Source organism: Xenopus laevis, chromosome 6S, assembly GCF_017654675.1.
Source record: "Xenopus laevis strain J_2021 chromosome 6S, Xenopus_laevis_v10.1, whole genome shotgun sequence".
NCBI classification, from domain to species: Eukaryota; Metazoa; Chordata; class Amphibia; order Anura; family Pipidae; genus Xenopus; species Xenopus laevis.
The window spans coordinates 87,717,343-87,739,819 of NC_054382.1; the positions used below are offsets into that span (position 1 = coordinate 87,717,343).

General features: G+C 37.0%; 1 protein-coding gene across 1 annotated transcript in view; it reads right to left on the reverse strand.

The window, feature by feature from the left end:
• Positions 1 to 22,477, reverse strand: part of dok6.S (docking protein 6 S homeolog) — a 119,217-nt gene that overhangs the window by 17,027 nt on the left and 79,713 nt on the right. The window contains exons 3-4 of the mRNA XM_041567782.1: positions 19,895 to 20,009; positions 6,150 to 6,269 (exon numbers count right to left, since the gene is read on the reverse strand). Of these exons, the coding sequence (XP_041423716.1) occupies positions 6,150 to 6,269; positions 19,895 to 20,009 (235 nt within the window). The remainder of the gene's footprint in view (positions 1 to 6,149; positions 6,270 to 19,894; positions 20,010 to 22,477) is intronic.

The following is a 22,477-nucleotide window of genomic DNA, read 5'->3' on the forward strand; positions in this document are numbered from 1 at the left end:
ATTCAAACAGTGATTGATGCAATTGCTGTTATATTGCTGAATTGAGGCATTCTTTTATGTTGATTGTTATTCCCTGATTAATTGCTGATTGAGGCAATCGCTGTTATATTGCCGATTGATGCACTCCTGATTGTTTTGTCTTTGTCTTGTCTTACTTGTTGTAATAGTTTTACTAATCTCATTGGTAATAAAGCACGCTCAGTGTATGGTTTGTGAATTATTGCCGAGAGACTCATAGAACCTCAAGTAAATCAGTACCAAAAGTTAATTTTAAGCAACCCTTGTTGTCAAAGAAAAGGTACAACTTTGAGTCTTAAATATGCAAGTAGCACAAAAGCAAAGGTTCTGCTATTCATAATGGTTGGAGGATTTTTTTAAGTGCTAAAACTGAATTTGATACTGTTGTAGTGAGTCCAAAACATAAATAATATGAACTCATAAGAAATAATTTTACAGATTACTGAAGTGCTCCTTGATGTAGAAATAAAAGCCTGGGAGAGGAAGAGGCAGCTACATTTTCAGAGAGAAAGGTTATTTCATGAGCCATATATTTTATTGTTTTGTATCTCACAATGAACATTCTTCCACTCCCTTTATTGTATCTAGCTTCTGCATTTCATACTATTTCACGTTTATTTCTATCTGGGTAGTACTTCTATCAAAGCTGTGTTAACACAGAATAGATGAAGAAGAAATGAAACAGTTCTCAGAGTATAGTTAATACATTGTTGTGTAACAGTCTGGCAGCAATAATTAATGTTCAGTACATTTCACTTTTCATTATAAGCAAGATAAAGCAGGAGAAACCTGACTATAAAATGTCAGGTATTATTGGTGCTTACATCTTTTGGCTTCAAGTGGATCTGTAACCCAGTCACAAAAATCTGTATAATGAAAGTCCTTCTCAAATTAAACATGAAATCCAATTTCTATTTTTTATTAAACCATTCATAACTGTTGTAAGCACAATTAAAAATCTCAGCTGTCAATCAAATATTGTCTGCCCCTCCTCTATGCCTTAGGCATAGAGGCGGGGCAGACAATTACTTTCACTTTCCATTCAGCACTAGATGTCACTGCTCTCCACACATTACCCCGTTCTCTTCACCATTTTGTGTGGCCAGGGCATGGGGATGGACATGGGTTCCCCATTCTGGTGCACAAACAAGATTCTGAGGTGATACAAGGCTTCTCTTAATAACAGTGTCCACAAAATGGCTCCTGCCTGCTTGTTATAATTATGAATTCCCAGACTGAAGGAAACAAGATTCAAATAATTTATATTGTGTAATTAAAGTTAATTTTGCTTGACTAAGGTGATAAAATAGGATTTTGATTAATTATTTTTGGGTAACGGGTCCCCTTTAAAGTAGCAATAAAATGTTAATTAAGCTTCAGTAGAGTGCAGTATCCATACGTATAAAGCTGTTCTGTTTTTCTTTGCCATATGGTTTCACTTGAATTGCTCCCATAGCCAAACCATTTGTGACTGACTCTTGGAAGATCAGAATTTGTTGAGCCCCCTTATCTTGCTGTAAAAATAATACACCTATATCAATGCATAATTGTAACACTCACCCTGCTTTGATTCAGGTCTATTCAGGAAAGAAATAGGGGTCATTTATGACCACAAGAGGAGTTGGGAACCAGTAATGCCATCAATTCATTCACTGCTAGACTGCATGTTTCTTAATCTGAGCTGAGAACAACTGAGCATGTGCAATAGCCAACAGCCAAAGTACATTCCTGCAGGAGGGGGCAAGTGGATGCTGCATCTTTACTATTAATATTTTAACAACTGGAGTGTCCAGTTTTGAAAGATTTCAAAGAGGTTGTTCACTGATTCCATTTTTTTTGTAGAGGGTTTACATGTCCTTTAAGATTCCTGGTATGGTTGCCCATACATTACCAGTTTCTGTTTCTTAGATGGAAATAGCCTTTCCTATGGTTGACTACCATTAAAGTCTGCACTATGTAGCAAGGTAGATTAGTAATTGTGATTGCTCTACTTAAAACATCAACTAGTAAAGTAGCTAACAATGTTTATGGCATTTCTTATATGATTTCAACATATTTATTTACTGACAGATAACCTCACTTTTGATCAAACTGATCAAACTTAAGGTGACCATAGACGGAAAGATCCGCTCATTTGGCAATGTCGCCAAACGAGCGGATCTCTCCCCGATATGCCCACCTTGAGGTGGCAATATCGGGCTGATCCGATCGTGGGCCCTTGGGCCCAATGATCGGATCCTAACGAATAGTAACGGGCGGTCGGATCATGGGACCGCATCAATGAACAGATGCGGCCGTGATCCAATGGGATTTTTAGTCCCATCCTTGGCCAGAAGGTGTCACTGGGGCTCATTTATCAACAATGGTCAAATTTGCCCATGTGCAGTTACCTATAGCAACCAATCAGTGGTTAGCTTTTTTAAACTAGCTGTAAGTAGAACAATGAATGCAGCAATCTGATTGGTTGTCATGGGTTACTGCCCATGGGCAAATTTGCCCAGTGTTGATAAATAACCCCCACTGTTGTGCAAGAAGTATGAAAAGCCGAGCTGCCATGTGCTTAGTCCTTTTCCTTCCACCCCAGGATGGATGCAACAAAGAGAAGCCACATGGGTGGTGAAGCCCTTGGTGGGCTGGGGGATACCTGGACCATGATAACTGTCAAAGAGGCTTGGTAGTGCTCACACTCTGGATGACAGTTGGAGCTCTCTTGAAGATTTAGATCCTCAGAGATGCCGTGGATGCCTGTACCAGTTCTTTGTGAGTCTGGGTCTGAGGAAAGGGTTTTGTTTAGTGATGGGCGAATTTGCGCCGTTTCGCTTCGCCGGAAAATTTGCGTCCGTTTTTGACGCCGGCGTCCGTTTTTCCGACGCTGGTGAAAAATTTATTTTTTGACTCAGACGAATTTTTGCCACGAATTTATTCGCTGGCGGTGAATCGCGCAAATTCACCACGAATTCGCGCCTGGCGAATAAATTCCCCCATCACTAGTTTTGTTGCCATTTTGCTTAAGAGATGGGATAACCGGTAGCGCAATCTCACGTGAGCCTGCAGCTTTCTTTTAGACAGAGGAGAAACTGCACACAGACACCATGCTTCTCTTGCTTCAAGAAGACATAACTTTATTTACACAAAGATCATGTCAGGTATTGTATGGTCCCAGCATGTGTCCCCTGTGTAAGGATAAGTTGTGCTCGATAGACTGTTACATGGGAGCTACTGCCTCTATCCAAAGGAGAGGTATAGGGGGCAGGTACTGCTGCCTGGAGTAAAGAGCTCCTGGACTAGGACTGTGTGTCCACTAGGAGTGGAGTGTGCCAGGAGTTGGAAGACCACATGTGTACCCCAGAGCAGGTTTTATGTTTATATGTAATTGCACTTTGCATTTTCCCATTTATATAAAGTTATATTGGTTACTGCATGTGTGTGTTTACTTATTGTTTCCTAGTGGGGCCACCTGTATGTATATCCTCGGATCCTACTAGGTGAAGGCACTACCAGTACCCTTTTATTTAGCAAAGAGGATTCAGGACTTGTGTATGGTAATACATACATCCTATAATACACGTGGTGTTAAAATAGGGTTATAATACTTTAATCTTTTTATACAAATATAGATGTATACTGTAGATATGTTAAGAAAAGTGTTTTATATGCTTTATTTTCCCTAGATTTCTGTAAAAGTATTATTGGTTCAGCCTGCAGTCTTAGCCTTGCCTAATCAGCCATTACCTAACAGGGAGGTTTGACCACTTCACACTGCAGAGACATCCCAACCGTCTCCTAAAATCCTTGGATAATTGCATTGGTGCAAAGGTTCTAAACAACAGTAAAACTAGCCCTTGAGGCTTTCTCCTTAGTCTCCTTTAGATAAGGATAATATCTTAGTACAGATTTCTTTATAGTATAAAGGAACCAGCATGGCATGAACTAGGTCATGGCAGGTAATGCATATAATAAAGCCTACAGTTTAGTGTTTATTTTGACTGGTAACCTTTGCTGTAATTACATTACACATAACTATTCAGTTAGAAATCAGTAGAATATACAAATGTATCTACAAAATTTAATTCAGTGCATTAAAAAATTTATGGTGCTTTTGTTACTCAGGGGTCCGTTTACTAAAGTGCAGTAAAAATATGCGCACAAAATATAGACAAATTTGTCGCCAAATATGTTTTCTGCAGTTTACTAACCTGCGGTAAATATAAATTTGCGAATTTTACTTGCGCAATATATGTTTTCGCCAGTTACCGCATTCGCTGAAAATAACGCTACGTATACATTAACGCCTGGTTTACTAAACAGCGAAATGTGCAAAAGACAAAATTTACACAAGAATAATTTTACTGCCACCTATGTAGTGGCATAAAAGTATTTTTTCGCCAGAAAATTCTCAAGGGGCAGAAAATATCCCATAATACTTTTTTTTTACCCATCATTTTTTGCTGACAGGAGACAGATTTGAAGGTCATGGTACAGGCAAGAGAATCATCAGGTAGGCTGGGTCGAGGCAGGCAGATATCAAGAATCGTCAGGCAGGCAAGGGTCAAAACCGGGTAATCAAACAGATGGGATCAGGCAAGAGAGTGGTCAAAGTTCAGGCTGGGTCAGGATACAGAGTTCAGAGTAGTCAGGATACAGGCAGGGTCAAACACGGATAATCAAGATAAACAGAATAACAGGATCAGACGCACTAGGCTCAGAAACCACTAGAAACAGAGTTCTATCACGGGCACTGGCTGGGGGTCAGAATGGGCCTTAAATACAGTCAGATTTCTTGCCAAAACGTGCGTCAATGCGCGCTGGCACAATCACGCCTGTACCTTTAAGAGGCGTGCAGGCGCGCCGCACGCGCCCTAGGAAACAAGATGGCGCCTAAGAACCATGCGGCGGGCATGCCCGCCGATGGCGCGGCAGGCGACCCCGCCGCACAGGTAACTTCGTTACAGGTTTATATGATGCATACATGTTTGATTGGTGTTACTCTGGTAATGTTGTTGCATGGTATTATCATTAGTCAAAAAAGTTTATGAGTTTTGAAGATGCATTTCTGGCCATAAAAATTGCCATAATAACCGCCATAAAACAAGACTATTTTATAGCATAAATATTCACGAAAAAGTAATTTGTCGACAGAAAATTTGCAACTCGCTAAAATTACCGCTAACGTAAGCTGGTTCACTGACGTAGTTACCGCAAGTGATCGCAATGACTTCTGAGTGCATCGCTGTTTAGTAAACTTAGTAAAATATTCTGGCGGAAAAATATTCTCAGCGATAACACGCAGAAACTTAAAGCCAAATTTAACGCACTTTAGTAAACAGACCCCTCAATCTTAAAACCTGAAACCCTGAATGTAATATAGTGCAACTCATTAGTTAGTTCTCTGAAAAAAAAACTAAGATAGAGTACTGGCAAGCTGCTATAAAAGGAGTGATAACTGGTTGGTACAAGAAAGTTACAGAATGTTTCATAGACACATACTATATTGGCTTTGGTTTTAAAAAGACGTGTATAGAGCTCAAATCTTCAATGTATCTCCCAGCATCATTGTCCCAGAAGAGACTAAGAACCCCCAAAGCTTTTGCAGATTTTACTTTTACAGTAAAACAGTTAAATGTTTTTCTTAATCAAACATTATTGCAAATATAATTATATATACACCCTGTTATTGAAGAAGGTATACTTTTTGTATTAAAAAAGCGCCAATTATTGCTAGCACCACTTAAATCCTACTTAGTTAAGGAGGCCCAGCAAAAAGATTTGTACTGTTTTTTTTACAAATTCATTAATTTGGCCAGCCATTTAGCCATTTATGAGTCAATCAAGGACAAATCTCTAATGTACTCCACTAGTAACACTGGCCCAACTAGAAAATGTTCAAGTCGTCCCAACTCTCTATAATGTGTTCTTCGGTTATTTCTTAATTCAAGGACAAATCATTTATTGCAGGTCATTTTACTCAGTAACCATCTGTGCATTACTGTATTATTTGCTTTAGCTGAAAAAAATCACATCCACTGTTACCCCAAGATCTAGGTATCTGCTCACCTTATCTTAGAAGGCAATTATATAATACATGTTCAAGCATGAACTTAGGCATATTAATGCTAAGATAAACAACTCACCATTTTGTTCCCTCTGTGCTCCAGCAGCAAGGAGGTCAGGTTCACCAAGACTTATATCGTTAATTCTTGTTCCTAAACATTCCACACAGAGGGATTTGCACCATTCATCTGCTTCCAGCTCTGTAAATGATACAACACAATAGATTATTAAAAAGAGCCCTTTTTATTATAATATTGATGAATCAGTTTGCATAATTCTGTTATACTATCATGAAGTACAGGATCAGAATCTGTCATAATCCCAAAAATCGACATATTTTTACAGGCAAGAAGAATCTGAACACAGTCACCCCACGCAAAGGTACTTCTGCCAAAATTTTATAATTTGCCAAAGCTATACTGTCAAGTGTAATTTATTCACCTTAAACAAAGCAGCATGAACAGTTCTTCATATTAAAAACCTCACTTGATTTGATTAGAATGCAGTGACAAACTGGTTGTCAGATATGCATGGAATGAACCATGCAGCACTAAAACTTCTAAATGTCTGTTTCTACAGCATTATTATATTTTGTTCTTTTATAAACCTATGTTACATACAAAGCATATATATAAATATAGGGTTATTTTAAGTATATTAAGTCCATGCCCTTTGCTTGATATAAAGCAGACCTCTTTCCTTTATATATATATATATACGTGTATATATATGAAATACTGAAGCACAGGGGGGACGGGTTTCGAGATATTAAATGTTTTAATAATTAATTATTTCATAGTCATACCTTTTTCTTTTTTTGATATAAAGCCGACTCTGAAATCATGATGCCCTTGCATTGACTTCAAAATGATGACAGCCATTTGACACAAAGGACATTGATATTGGAATTACAACTAAGTCACGCAGCATTAATCTTAGTTCCTATTAATACAATTAGGCAATGAAACCAGGGGAAAGGATTCAGTGTGGTCTCTGTCAGTTGTACAAAAGATTGTCCTTTTCTAAGGCAAAGTCATATTTGAAATAAGCCGTTATTTAATCTAGTCAAAAATTTTATGTGCAGCTATACTAAGAACTAGTCATCTAAAAGTAGAAATTAAACCAGGGAATACAGATAACTAGCAGCTTTCATTTAGACAAAATTTCAAACCTATAAAGCTATTGTGGTGTTTATACAAATGGCCTGTAGATGTCACTGTGCTCATACTTATACTGTGCATACTTCCTGGTAGTTTAAAAGTGAAAGCTTACTGTTGTGTAATGGCTGCATGAGTCTCTGCTAATAAAGCTCTGTTATACTCTACTCATCCTCGGCTACCCAAAACATAACAAATGGCGACAAGGATGGCTCTTCTATCTTCTGCTGCTAGAAAGTGTGCTTTACTTATTCACTGCCTGAGAGGGACAGCGTATATTCTATACATTACCATTACCTGATGATACTTATGAAACTGCTCTTACTGCTATAAAGAACTTTTTTATGCCAAGAGTAAATGTGGTTGCTGAAAGAAATAAATCCCTGTGCTTGTTTGCTTGTCAGTGACTGTACAATTTGAATCAAATACTGCAAAATGTGACTTTTACATCGTAAATAAGGGTACTGCTATACTTGGAAGGGATCTCTTTGCTGCATTAAACCTACAATTAGTTGATGGTCTCATTACTACAGCACCAGTGCCTGCCACACAGCCAGTGTCTAAAATTTCACCACAAAGTAACACTTCACTGGGCTGTGCAAAGACCCTTGTACACAAGAGACCAGCTGTAAAACCAGTACCATTCCCTGATTCAGCACGGGAAAAACTTGCTATTGATATTGTCGGTCCTTTTACAGATGCTCCTATAGACTGCAGATTTGCTATAACCTTGATAGACTATTACAGTAAATGGCCTGAAATTGCATTTGTTTCTCATATAACATCAGCTACAGTGATAACATTTCTGTCTACAGTCTTCAGCAGAGAAGGTAATCCAAAATAGGTAATATCAGACAATGGACCACACTTTGTCTCATATGAGTTTGAATCCTTTCTGAGAGAGAGGAATATTGTGCATAAGAATTACCCACAAGCAAATGGAGAAATCAAGCAATTCAACAGAAGTCTAAAAGAAGCACTACAGACAGCAAATCTTACTGGGAAATCTTGGAAAGTATTTACAACAGAGTTCCTACATAACTACAGAGCAACGCGCCATGCAACAACCCAATCATCTCCTGCTGAATTATTACATGGCAGACAGATGCGCACTAAGTTACATGTTGCAAACATCAAACTTCCACAAAATACTGTGCCTACAAAATCATCTACTGCTGACATTGTGAAACGTCACCAAGCCAAATGCAAGGCTTATACTGACAGAAAATGTGATGCCCGAGAAGTACACTTTCAGCCTGGATCTTTAGTATGAATTAAGAACCCAGGAATACTGAAACAAGGACAATCTAAATTTACTACACCACTTGAAGTGAGATGCCAGCGAGGACCATACACATATGAATGGTCTGATGGACGCATATGGCATGCAAGTCATCTTGCTCCTGTTAGATATGACTTTGGAGAAGCACCATTTGATGAAGGACATTTTCTACTCCTGATGTCAACTGCAATAGGCCTGAAGAAAGTGAACCTTTAAAGCGTACTGAGAGAATCAGAAAACTACCTGCATGGACCCAGGACTATGTGATGTGAATAATGTATATTATTGCTTTAAGATGTATTGTTGTTGTTTATTACATTTGCCCAAATGCTTTCCTACTATAGGGGGAATATGTGGTGTTTATACCAATGGCCTGTAGATGTCACTGTGCTCATACTTATACTGTGCATACTTCCTGGTAGCTTAAAAGTGAAAGTTTACTGTTGTGTAATGGCTGCATGAGTCTCTGCTAATAAAGCTCTGTTATACTCTACTCATCCTCGGATACCCAAAACATAACAGCTATGTTACAATATATTGAGCCTCCTTTATGGAGGTATATTTGTCAGAGAAATAGAGATTAATGGAAAAAGGACAATACTGACCATGTTGGTTTTGATTACTAAGGGAAAAGGTAAAGCAGATATTACCAAGGTATGAAAAAGACTTAATTACAAAATATATATTAAGTCAGCATATTTACAAATATGCTTTGGAATGAATAGTATATGTATTGCCACAAGGAAAGGGTGGTCTAATCTTGTTGTACCCTTCAATAATTAAGTTCCCAAACATCATCCCTGCTTCATGAGGCCTTACTGGAGTGACTGGACAGCTATATTAGCACCTAGGCTGAGCCCTGTCAAGAATTTCTCTAGTTCCCCTTCCCTTGAAGCTCTGTGATTGTTCAACAATACTGTTTTGATAAGGTGAGGGTAGAGGGAGGCAGATGGCCTTTATTCTGGTGGGCAATTAGGGAGGGCCAGCATGCACAGTTACTGGCAAAAGTTGAAATTGTATTAGAACTATTATGCAGAAAACCAGTGACTGACTTCAGCCGAAACTTACCAACAGTAGATGTTTCGGGTCAAAGGACAAGTTCCTTTAGCAGGTAATTAACCTGACAAGCTAGTGAGAATCTCTGGAGAAAGACATTCTATTTTTTAATCAAAAATCAAAAATGATCATCGAAAATGAAGCTAATAATCAATCTGTGATTGAAATTTCAACATTGACATATCTATGATATATCACACCATTTACAGACATGTACATATATCTATTTACAATATCTCAAATATATACTGTGCCCTTCCATTGCTGTTTTATTGTTAGAGCAAGCACATGAATAAATGAGGGATGAATAATACCATTCATAACATTTATCATACAAAGAAAGGCTTGGAAGAAAAAAAAAATATGGCAGCAATGTCCTACATAGGGATTGGAATGTTTACCAAGAACATACTGTGCAAGAGATAAAAAATGACCGGTTTCACACCTCGCCATGTTCTCTTTCACAGGGACATAATTATATGTTACAAGTCAGTGATTTCTTACTTTTGCTGAAAAGAACAGCAAATGTTTATATTGCTATGAATCACACATAGAAAAGTAAAACTGAAGTTTTTTTGGGGGAAAAGCAAATGTGACTTGTGTACAATTCTGTGAGGAAGGTTTAACTATTTATTGCAGATAAGCATTAACATATCTTCTTTAGACCTGGAGAAAGGTTTAAAGGGGTCCTGTCACCTCGACATAAAAATGTGTACATTTAAAACTTAACATGGAACCCAAATTCTTTTTTTTATTACTTAATTTCTTTATTTACAACCCATTATATACTGTAAGTATTTAAAAATATCAGCTGCCAATCATATTTTACCTGCCCCTCCTCTATGCCTTAGGCATAGAGGCAGGGCAGACAATTACTTTCACTTTCCATTTAGCACATCCCAGATGTCCCTGCACTCCTTACATAACTCCTCCCTCCTCACCATCTAATTGTGTAGCTGTTGCATGGGCATAGAGGCAGGGCAGACAATTACTTTCACTTTCCATTTAGCATGTCCCAGATGTCCCAGCACTCCTTACATAACCCCTCCCTCCTCACCATCTAATTCTCCTATTTTGGTGCAAACACATGATTTTGGAATGATACAAAGCCTGTGTTAATAACAGTGCCCACAAAGTGGTGCCTGCCTGCTTGCCGTGACTGTGAATTCTAAGACCAAAGGAAATTACATTTAAATAATTTATATACGGTAAGTAAAGTTAATTTTGTTTGATAAACACAATAGAAGAGAATTTGGAATTATTTCTTAGGGTGACAGGTCCACATTAAGATTCAAAAGAAAACCAAGCCCTGGGTTCCTGTACTTTCATTTTTACATGATTGAAACAGGCCACAGTGTGACATTGGAGCTACTGCCTGGTTTGGAGGTAGTGGTCCCTGCAAGGCTCCCCTCCATCAATAGGTGTCACTGCATGAAAAGAGGACCAGGAAGCAGGACATACCAAAAGGTGGCAAATGCAACAACCTCGTGTTGATGTTAACTACATTTACTAAACGGTGTTGGCAGTGGTGGAACTACCGGGGGAGCAGGGGGTGCAACTGGGCCAGGGGCCGCACCCCCGCAGGGCCCCCCCGGCAGATTGCACGTGACGGGGGGGCCCGGCTGGAGTCGGCTCCAGCCGAAAAGAAAATGCGCACGGACGAGGGTGGGTGGCCCGGCTGCATGGCCCACACCTGGGCCTGCCCCCACCTAGTTCCGTTACTGGGTGTTGGCCCCCTGAAAGCCCCTTACCTTTTGAAAAGGGAGGACATTTTTAAGTTAACTTCCAATCCTGAAAAAAGAATTGGTATGGGTATGGACATGATACTATAAATAAAGTAAAAAAGAATGAACGATGTTTAGGGAAAAAGTAGGTTACATCCCCCATCTCTGCTTGCATGGAAATAAATATTTTGCATCTCCATTTGATTTCAGTTAGAGATTATATGATCATATGATTGATTGTCAGAGCTCTAATCTTCTCCAAAACGACACAGTTCAATTTAAGCCTATATACTATATTATTAGGAAAAGGACAAGACAGAAGAAAAGGGGAAATTGAGTGTGATGATGGTGAGGTTCTGATTGGCCTTGATTGCTGTAAAGCAATCTGCTATATAATTGACCCCACTATGGTTGTGATGGTTGCATCTCCAAAGCAGGCTTACAAAATGGTTTATTATAATGTAAGTGGGCTGGTTAAAAGTACCTTTTTCCTTTAAGTTCCAGTAAGATGAAGAAAAGGAACAATTCATAAAATAGGCAATATCTGACATAAATTAAATGAGACCGTTAATATATAACAGATAATATCTGTAGATAATAGCTAGCTGTGCAAAATAAACTACATTAAAAATATATTATTCTTCCAGGCTAAACAGTTTGTCAACTGGCTCTCCTCAGGAGAAGTACATATTGATTTTCCATTCATTCAAACATTAACTAAAACAGCTGACAGCCATTCGATCTCCAGTATATCGTTTAAAAAAATGTTCAATTGAATCTCCAAACTTCCTGCAGACTTGGAAACCAATCATTTAGTTAGATCCCTTTAAAGTCATTGCCTAATGCGGCATATCTCAGAAGCCTCTGCAAAGAATGAAGACAGTTCCATCAGAGAAAAAAGGTTTTTAAGTTGTAAGTTTTATAACAGAAAATTTATAGGAAAACTCTCATAAATTGTAAGGTGTGAAATACTACACTGGGTTACAGATACCATACAAATGTATATATTGCAAGTTTCATCCAGACTTGGGCAGTCTATTATTATACTACAGCATTTACAAAGGGTTTGTTTTTAAGTCAGCCTGTGTAATGTGTGCTGTTCTGTGCACTGGTGTAAAAGCTGCTCATTGGTGTGTCCCAATTGTTAGAAATTAGTCTTTTTGGAATAATCTATTTATCCTTCCTGTCTCTGTTTTCTCCCACTTGCCTTTGCCTAGACTGCCTGCCCTGACACCATTTATGTTTTCCCAAATGGGGTAGAATTCTTGTAGTTGCTGCTGTAGAAAGCTCGGGGGCCTATAAAAAAACAGACAATGGATCCTCCTTTGATATTTTCCTACCAACCTGTTCCACAATATTAGGTACCATGTCATTTATATTCAGGAAGGAATGGTGCACCTACTGTAACCTTGTTCTACAATTTTTTTAAAAAAATCAGTCATTGAATCCTAGAAAAAATGGTGCCTTGTTTGTAATATTTGTTTTATTTTTTATTTTTCCTTTTTCTTTGGTTTTATTATTTTGCAATGTCATATCAAAATGTAAAATTTACATGTGTTACATCAGCCTCAAGTAGTCAAGATCATATTGTACCACATGTTTATAAAAACAATAAAAATATTGAAAGGAAAAAAGCAGGCAATTAACAGAAGCACCCACATGGTTGTCCAGCCAGCCAGAACCAGACATAGGCTTTTTGGTCTAACAATGACTGAACTGATACAGTCCATGGGTAGATTACTCCAAATCATGTGTGGTTATAGCTCTTGGGTGTGTCCTTAAATAGCACTTGTACCTCACATGATCTTAAAGGAATAGTTAAGTGTGAAAAAATAAACTGGGTAAATAGATAGGCTGTGCAAAATAAAAAATGTTTCTAATATAGTTAGTTAGCCAAAAATGTAATGTATAAAGGCTGGAGTGAACAGATGTCTAATAAAACAGCCAGAATCCAACTTCCTGCTTTTCAGCTCTATAACTCTGAGTTAGTCAGCGACTTGAAGGGGGGCCACATGGTACATTTCTGTTCAGTGAGTTTGTAATTGATCCTCAGCATTCAGCTCAGATTCAAAAGCAACAGATATGACCCATGTGGCACCCCTTCAAGTCTCTGATTGGTTACTGCCTGGTAGCCAGGGTAACCAGTCAGTGTAAACCAAGAGAGCTGAAAAGCAGGCAAGTAGTGTTCTGACTGACATGTTATACATCAAATCACTCCAACCTTTATACATTACATTTTTGCCTAACTAACTATATTAGAAACATGTTTTATTTTGCACAGCCTATCTATTTACCCAGTTTTTATGTTTACACTGAAAAATTCCTTTAAAAAGGGTCACAATATAACCGAATCGTCATAAGAAAAAACTGTGGAAAATCATTGCAGTGTATATTTGTGGGTTAAAAGCCATATACAGTATGATGCATCACTACTAGGTCATGCTATGATGAATGCTTCTAGTTGGATCAAAAAGTATGTAAAAGGAAGCTTACCTTTAAACCCATAGATCTACAAAAAACAGATGTTGTATTGGATTTAATTACATAAAAATACAATATAATCACCAGTCACTGGATTTTACTTCAAGATTAATTATTTTTATTATTTTAACTTATAATCAGGACACAGTATTCTAAATAAAAGATACAGCTCACTAGACCTTACTGCACCCCACTCTCACAACGACAGGTGGCATTATCTAGATTTCTACTTTCTACTCCCCTTATTCCTAAAATTGGTTTCATAACAATCTTCCAAAAACTACTTGTTAATTGTACTCAACATGAGGGTGTTTATGAAGTTGATTCTACGGCCATATATATTTATATGAGGTATTAAAATGCATTTGTTGCCATACATTCCAATATAGCAGTACTGGAATTCTCAACCTGGTTTGGTATTGTACCTTACTTGAATCTGTTCAATTTTTGATAAAAGTATCACAGTGCATTGAAGGTCTACATTCTCTTATATTGTGTTTGTTTAACAAAATAAATTACATTTCTACAGTATGATATCTACCATTAAAAGGAGTTCAGGGCATGCTTCATAATGTAAATTAAACCTAACAACACAGCAGTGACTGAGAATTATTTAAAGTAATTAAAATAATTTATCTTGTTATTCTGTTAATTATAGATTTTCTCTGTTGGGACACAGCAATAACCTAGCTGTACTATGCTATGTTTCACTTTTACGATCAAGGAGGATAATAAGTAAGATTTGTTGGAAGATGCATCATTGAGGAATTGATGCATATTTCCACAATAATGATACCCACTTCAGCAATAATTTAATTTCTAAGGAAATCTATAATTTAGTCATAATTGAATGCACTCCATTTCCTTTTCACTGATCTAAAAATCCTGTAAATTATTTATTTTTACTAAAAGTTTCACTGTATTTTTAATGGAATAGTGAATAGTGAACCGAATAGTGCTGCATATTTAGCATCTGCATATAGTTCTAAATAATAAACAAGCTGGATATGGCCTCATAGGAAGGAACATCTCATTCCTGTGACAGTACACTTTCCATTGCATTATCATATCCACATCTACTCCCACCAAAGTACTGACAGACAACCCAGACTCTATCAACAGTTTTTTTATGAAAATAAAAGATCTGTGGATATTTTTTTGCAGACCAGTCATAAATGCTATCTGGTCATTTGGTATGGGTTTCTAGACCTAAAGCTTTGCAACTTTTCTTAAAGTACTCTTGGGTTCTCAACCTGAACCAATCAATCAGTTACTGATAATGATATAGTACATTAGTTATAAAAACAGGACTGTAAGTGAAGAAGATGCCATGAAATGATATTAAAAGGGCACAACTTAATGTGAGTTAAGTCTAGAGCAACTGGAACTTCTGAGTCCACTCGATCGGCTTTTTCAGTTGTGTTGACTTAACTCTACTAGGTACTGTATATTATGACCTGGATGATTGAAAAACTCAATAGACACAATAAAATATAGTATACGCAATACATTAATTCTTTGGGCACACTGGAAGGGTAGGTGTTTACTACAAAAAATGGCATTAACTATCTAATATAGTCAATAACTACATTATGGACAGCAATAAAATAACTAAATGTCATTAAAACTACAAAGAAATTTTATGACCCCTCCAAGAAGAACATTGTTAAAGAATTTTACTACTCCAAAACATTGAAATTTCAAATAACAAATTAGTCTGTTCTCCCAAGATCAACACGTTAAATAGGGGGCACATTTACTATTGGTCGAATATCGAGGGTTAATTAACCCTCGATATTCGACTATCGAAGTTAAATCCTTTGACTTCGAGTATCGAAGTCGAAGGATTTAGCGCTATTCGTTCGATCGAACGATTCCAAGGATTTTTATCCATCGATCAAACGATTTTCCTTTGATCAGAAATCGGCTACAAAGCCTATGGGGACCTTCCCCATAGGCTAACATTGAGATTCAGTAGGTTTTACTTGGCGAAGTGGGTGATCGAAGTTTTTTTTAAAGAGACAGTAGTTCGAACGATTTTTAGCTCGAATCGTTTCGATTCAAAGTCGTAGTCGAAGGTCGAAGTAGCCAATTCGAAGGTCGAAGTAGCCAAAAATAAACATTCGAAATTCGGAGTATTTTTTATTCTATTCCTTCACTCGAGCTAAGTAAATGTGCCCCTAACTGTTAGCTTGAAGAGGGAAGAAAGATGTCCATGCTATTGTCACATAAAACCCAGATCTTAAAGTTATTGAAGTGTTACCACACATGTTATGAACATGACAGACTGCAGAAAATCCCATAGAATACAGGAGAATTGCAAGTGCAAATTTATTTTCAGTTCTGTTAACCACATCAATCAATCAGTATAATTAACTGCTAAATTGCAGATGGCTATAACTAAGGGTAACAGTTATCAAAGATTGCTAGCATAGGTAGTTATTTGCACAAGAACAGTCCCAATCAAGCTTTTGCTTTCATTTTCTTGTAGTAGATTGTTCAAAACCAATTGCTGATTGGTTAATATGGACAAGTGCACTTGTATGATTTAGCACCTTGTTCATAAATAAGCCATTCATACTTTGGTCCAATGAGACAATTTGTTTAAATGATCAAATGGACCAGTCATATCAAATAACAATTTTAGTTGATTTAAAACAGATATTTTTCACAGTCCAAGCCTTCAGGATTTATTTTCACAAACCAGTCAAATGAACTACTAGTCTGGGATGTTCATCCAATAGAAGGCTGTCGGCAATAATACATAAAACAATTTATTTCTTTTATCAACTTTTTTTTATTTATTTTTAACTGACATTGCATTAATGATGGACAGCAATAAGAATGCTGCGTCTTGGGTCATTACTGATGAAAACTGAAATTATGATTTGGTCCAATGTTCAGATGGGAAAGAATTCATTGATGCCTCTGGGGAACACAGTGTATTTTAGTTAGAAAATGGTGCGTGTATGTGTGCCAGATGCACCATTTGTAATACTCCAAAAGGCTCTGTTAGAATAAGTCTAACACCATTAGCATTCTTCTTCTATGCCCAAAAGCTCAACTTCAATTGCCTTATACAGGAAATATATTGTTTGTGCAATGTGATTTTCAGTTTGTAACAATTAACTGCACAACGCTCAACGGGATGCTCAGCCTCTCTTAATGTTTTATATCAGTGTATTGATTTTTCTCTTGTCTAAAAATTCCTGTAGAATTGTTCTGAAAGCTAATTCAGACTTTTGTTACTAGAAGCCAAATTTCTTCTGACTTCCTCTCATAAAATAGCTGTGGTTTCTCTCCCTTGATTTCACATCAATTGTCTGTTTAATTATCTAATAAATCAGAGTTATCGATGGTCTCTCTTTTTATGAGTGCATCGGCAAACCTTTCTCTTGTCTATCTCAGTCTTTTCACATCACATTGACTTACTTTCTCTCCTGACAATGTTTGCCCATTTAATTTGGGATATATATGGTCTCTCTTTTTATCTGCACCATGGGCTCTGCTGCTTATAAAAGACATCTCTTTTATCATTTGTATCAAAGTCTCTTAGCTGCTTCTGACTTATTCTTCATCGTAACCCTGTTGCAGGGGTCCTGGAAGTTGAAGTTCTAAGACAAGGAGACTGTCTGTCTATGTCTTCACTAATCTTGTATCCCTCTTGTACTATATTCGTGCAACATATCTTACTTCACTCTGTTCATAACATGACTTGTGTGGAACATATTGTTTTGGAAATTCAGGAACTAGAGATAACTTGAGATAAAAGGCAAAGTTTATTTGTGGATTCTGCACTCACAAAGAGCCAGAACCCCAAACAAAGAGTTCTCATGATTTTAATAGAGAATGGAATTACCTGTTTGTGAACATAGAGATAACGGCCCACAGCACAGAAAAACAAAGAACTGCTGTTGTAGTCAAACATGGTCAATGTCAAGGTATTAGTGACCCAAACTAGCTTGAGAATAGATCCATGTTAGGGGGGGCTCACAAGAGAATCTGCACACACAGAATTTTGTTCTCTTTCAGTATCAATCAAAAGGGGCCCCCAAAACTTTAGAAGTTACATTGTCAGAACAATGGTACAAAACTAGATTTTACAATGCTGTTTTGCTCATTCAGAATCCACTGAACTTTGCACCATTATTGGCTATAGCTGAAATCACTGGTAATGTGAGCAAAGTCAGACTAAACTTGGAAATTGAGTGCTAAGTACCAGTAAACTTTTTTCTATGTCTTAACATTATGGAAGTAAGAATAGTGGGTCTACGAAAAGAAGTAATTTAGCTGATCTGTCATGGACTAGCAAGATATTAATCAAAGCAAACCTCTGAAGTACAGAATTAAATTTCATATTTGTTATATTCCTGAGTTGGGCAAACCTTGCTTCTTGTAGCTGTGTAGTATAAATAAACTTGGTCTGAAGTCAAGTAATGCAATGTAGAATGCAATGTTAAATATACAAAAAATGTATACTGTATTTGTCCGATTCAATTGTTTGTCCCATACACTGTATTAAGAGATGAATAAAGGCAATCACACTGTGTTCGTTGATTTATTTGCATCAACCTGAATTGAAGGATGCGTTCACAATGAAAGATAAAATGCTGAAAGTGTATATAATGCTTCTATGATGGTTGCGGTATCAAAATTTGTTTTGTAAAAACAAAAAGAGAAATCAGCACTAGCACCGCCTTCTATGCTCCTGTCCAGGCACAAAAAGAAACATAGTAGCACATTTAGATAGAGTGGAGGAATCAAAGGAGTAGAACCATGTTACAAAGATTAATTGTGTGCACTACACTATGAGGCTTATTTATTTATGGTTGGGTTTTAGTGGTTTAAGAGGTTTTGTGAAATTTTTCGTGAATTTTAGTCTAAGCAGAACAGGTCAGATTCACCCATCATTACTTAGAGGTTTTCATGGTTTTTATACTTAATAGATCTTGAATTTATAGAGCTTATTAGAAGCCACCATTTTTTGGAGATCTGTGCAAAAACATAAAATTTGATTGTTAGTAAATGGGCCCTGTAATCTTTGCAGCATTCTGCTTTTCTGCTATCTCCACTTTATTTAAACTAAAAATCTGTTTTGTGTCCCCCCCGTTTTATCCCTCTTCTACGCAAAGATTTTTAAGACAATTAAACCCGTTGTGCTACATAATTAGATCTACTGTGAGAATAGTAGATCTAGGTGTGTCAAGCTGGCCACAGACGCAAAGATCCGATCGTACAAATCAATGTACGATCGGACTTTCCCATCTCCCGACCTGCCACTTACCATTCCGGCCAAATAAAGTAGTTAAAGAACAGATCAGCCGATGTTCTGCCCCTGACAGCAATCGTACGATAGACAAAGCTAGTGACAGTCTCCCACTGAAAATTGTACGATCGGCAATACACGCAGAGATATTAACCACAGCTGACAGAGATTTCTAACCTGTCCGGTCGAATAAACGACCGATCTCCGTCGGACGAAAAATGTCGGGACTCTCCACATATGGTCCGAAAATTGTACGTACCCTCGATTTGTATGATGAGATCTTTGAGTCTATGGCCAGCTTCAGACTATCACTGAACATCTCTAAAAACCTGTGTCTCAGCGATAATTTTGTCTTGATGACTTATTGTCTAGGCAACTTTTTCCCCCAAATGCATTCAAGTCAATGGGGGGTTTATATTATAGCAACTTCTTTGTCTCAGCGACAATTTTGTCACTGCAAAATTTTCCATGGTGAATGTTTGCGGAAAAATTTGCAGATGGTGAAATTTTGCGGCGAACCCATGCATGACAAATAAATTTGCTCATCACTAGTTCTCATTAATGGGGATGAGGCTGTTGCAATTATCCTAACTAGCAACAAAGTTAACAACAACTGATCTGGTGTTGTGTTGGCAAATACGATCAGAAGTCTTCACAAAGGCCCAGGAAATAAAGTATTTTAATAAAAATGAACAAACAAAATCCAATTTTAACAGCTCAAACCCTTTGACTATATTACTATAAAGTAAAGCCTTGGATTAAACATTATTCAGTATTTGATGAGCTGTACCAATATCAGGACAAAACATAACACTATTTGACTGATGTCGGAGCAAAACATACTCTAACAAGAGCTTACCTGACTCACAGGCAAATGTCTTTGAAGTGTCATCATGAAAGATAATTGCTACCGCATGTTTCTTAGACTCTCGAGGCAGTCTTGTTATAGTCTTGATGTTGTGCAATTCTGTCACCTTAAAAAAAAAGAGAAAACTAGTGTCTGTTTGCTTAAGCAAAGAGTTCTTTTAGGTGTCTCCACGGTTACCAGTATTTATTTAATAAATATATATATTCAAAATAAACCATTGTGTTTCTGCATACTAGCCATATACTGAGTCTAATTACATTTTACAAGGGTATTTAGTCATCCATAGGGCATGTGTTTGGATGAAGAACATGCAAATGCTTTTATAAAATTCATATTATTTAATCTCTATTGTTCTGTAATAAACTGTAAATGTAAAAAAAAGAACTACATTCATACAGAATCTAAAGAGGTACAGTATCATTATTTATTAGACATTTTTACTGTGTGACCAATCAAGACCTTTTACTTCTCCAGTTTATGACCCTATAACTGTTCTTTACAAGTATTCCATAGGGCTCATTAAAAGCACTTACACCATAACATAGTGGATTTTTATTAGAGGGCCCATGACACCGGCAACATAAATTACATAGAAATTACATAGAAATTATTTGTGTGTAGTATATGTAAAAAAAAGCCCTATAAAAAATAAAGTTTTTTTCAAATAGAAAAATATTCAAATGATATATTGAGTGTTTGAAAGAGCAGACTGAAGTGAACATTAACCATGTGTGTTTCGGGCCCTATTATTTTCTTTTGAAGTGCTTCTTAGAAATGAATGGATTGTGCATGGTCTTTGGTGATTGGATGTTTTCAGTGAAAAATATGTGGTACATGTATGGGATCCATTATCCGAAAGCCATTATCCAGAAAGATCAAAATTATGGAAAGGCTGTCTCCCATAGACGCCATTTTATCCAAATAATCCTAATATTTTAAAAAAAAAATCTCTGTAACAATAGAACAGTACCTTGTATATGATCCAAACTAAGATATAATTAATCCTTCTTGGATGCAGAACCAGCCTATTTGATTTATTGAATGTTTACATGATTTTCTAGTAGACTTAAGGCATGAAGATCCAAATTATGGAAAGATCCATAATCAAGAAAGCCTCAGGTCCCAAGAATTCTGGAAAATAGGTCATATACCTGTACTGTAAATCTGATGAAAGTAATACTTTATATAAATACTTGACTTTGTAAAAATATAAATATAACACTTTAATTTTTCACTACTTAGAAATTCTTGGTGGACAATTTACATTTATTAAATACTACTCGATGAGCAAGTCAGAAAAGGGTTAAGTGTTAGACTATGTTATCATGTACTGCACAGAGAGAGAAGGTTGCTAGGCAACATAAGTAGAGTATTGACCCATTATCTGCTTTCCGCTCACATGTCCTGCTTGATTTTGTCTTGTCCACCTTTATTATTACTGTTACACTGCTGTATTAATGCACTTTCCTTGAATTTTCTCTCTGTATTAATATAGCCCACTAGCAGAGAAACAACTCATGTGCATCATTATAAATATATCCTACTTTATCATTTTCAAGTAATTCAAAAACCTGATTCATATTCCACCATATTCCTTCTTTATCAAGATGACACAAACAAGCTCTCTATCAGATGCACCTCTGCCTGTTTACAGTGCAGCTAAGAAATCCTGTGTTTTTCTATAGAGTACTGGGAATTAAGCCCTGAAAACCATGCAAGGAGAAATAAAAGAGGTGTAACAAGCAGGCCTCTGAGTGATATCAAGGCATTCATTCATGTTTCAAAATCTCCTTCTCCTTTAAGGCCCTTTTTTCTGACCTATATCTTATATTTGGCAGTTATGCACTATTGTCAGACCTGGACTAAGAAAACCTTGGGCCCTGGACTATGCTGTAAAAGTGAGTCCCCTATTCCTGTACCACACTGCCCCCCCATTGCCTCTAATCTCCCTCAGATCAACCCTGCCCCTTTGATTCTTCACCCTGTCCCATGCATTTACCTGAGGCTGTCCAACTAATACTTTCAGAGAACATTAATAATGCCAGTGAATAGGCAAACCACTATGCAAATGAATACCCTTCTGTTTAGGAATCTGAACTTCTTATGGGATACAATACATAGGGTTATTGCCCCTGTTAATATATTTAATTCTTCTGACCACAGGTATGAAAATTATTCCAACTCCTATTTTATCACATTAGTCAAGCAAAATGAACTTTAATTACACTATATCAATTATTTGAATCTTATTTCCTTCGGTCTGGGAATTCATAATTATAGCAGGCAGGAGACATTTTGTAGACACTGTCATTAAAGGAAAACTATACCCCCAAAATGAATACTTAAGCAACAGATAGTTTATATCAAATTGAATGACATATTAAAGAATCTTACCAAACTGGAATATATATTTACATAAATATTGCCCTTTTACATCTCTTGCCTTGAACCACCATTTCGTGACTCTATCTGTGCTGCCTCAGAGATCACCTGACCAGAAATACTACAACTCTAACTGTAACAGGAAGAAGTGGGGAAGCAAAAGGCAGAACTCTGTCTGTTAATTGGCTCATG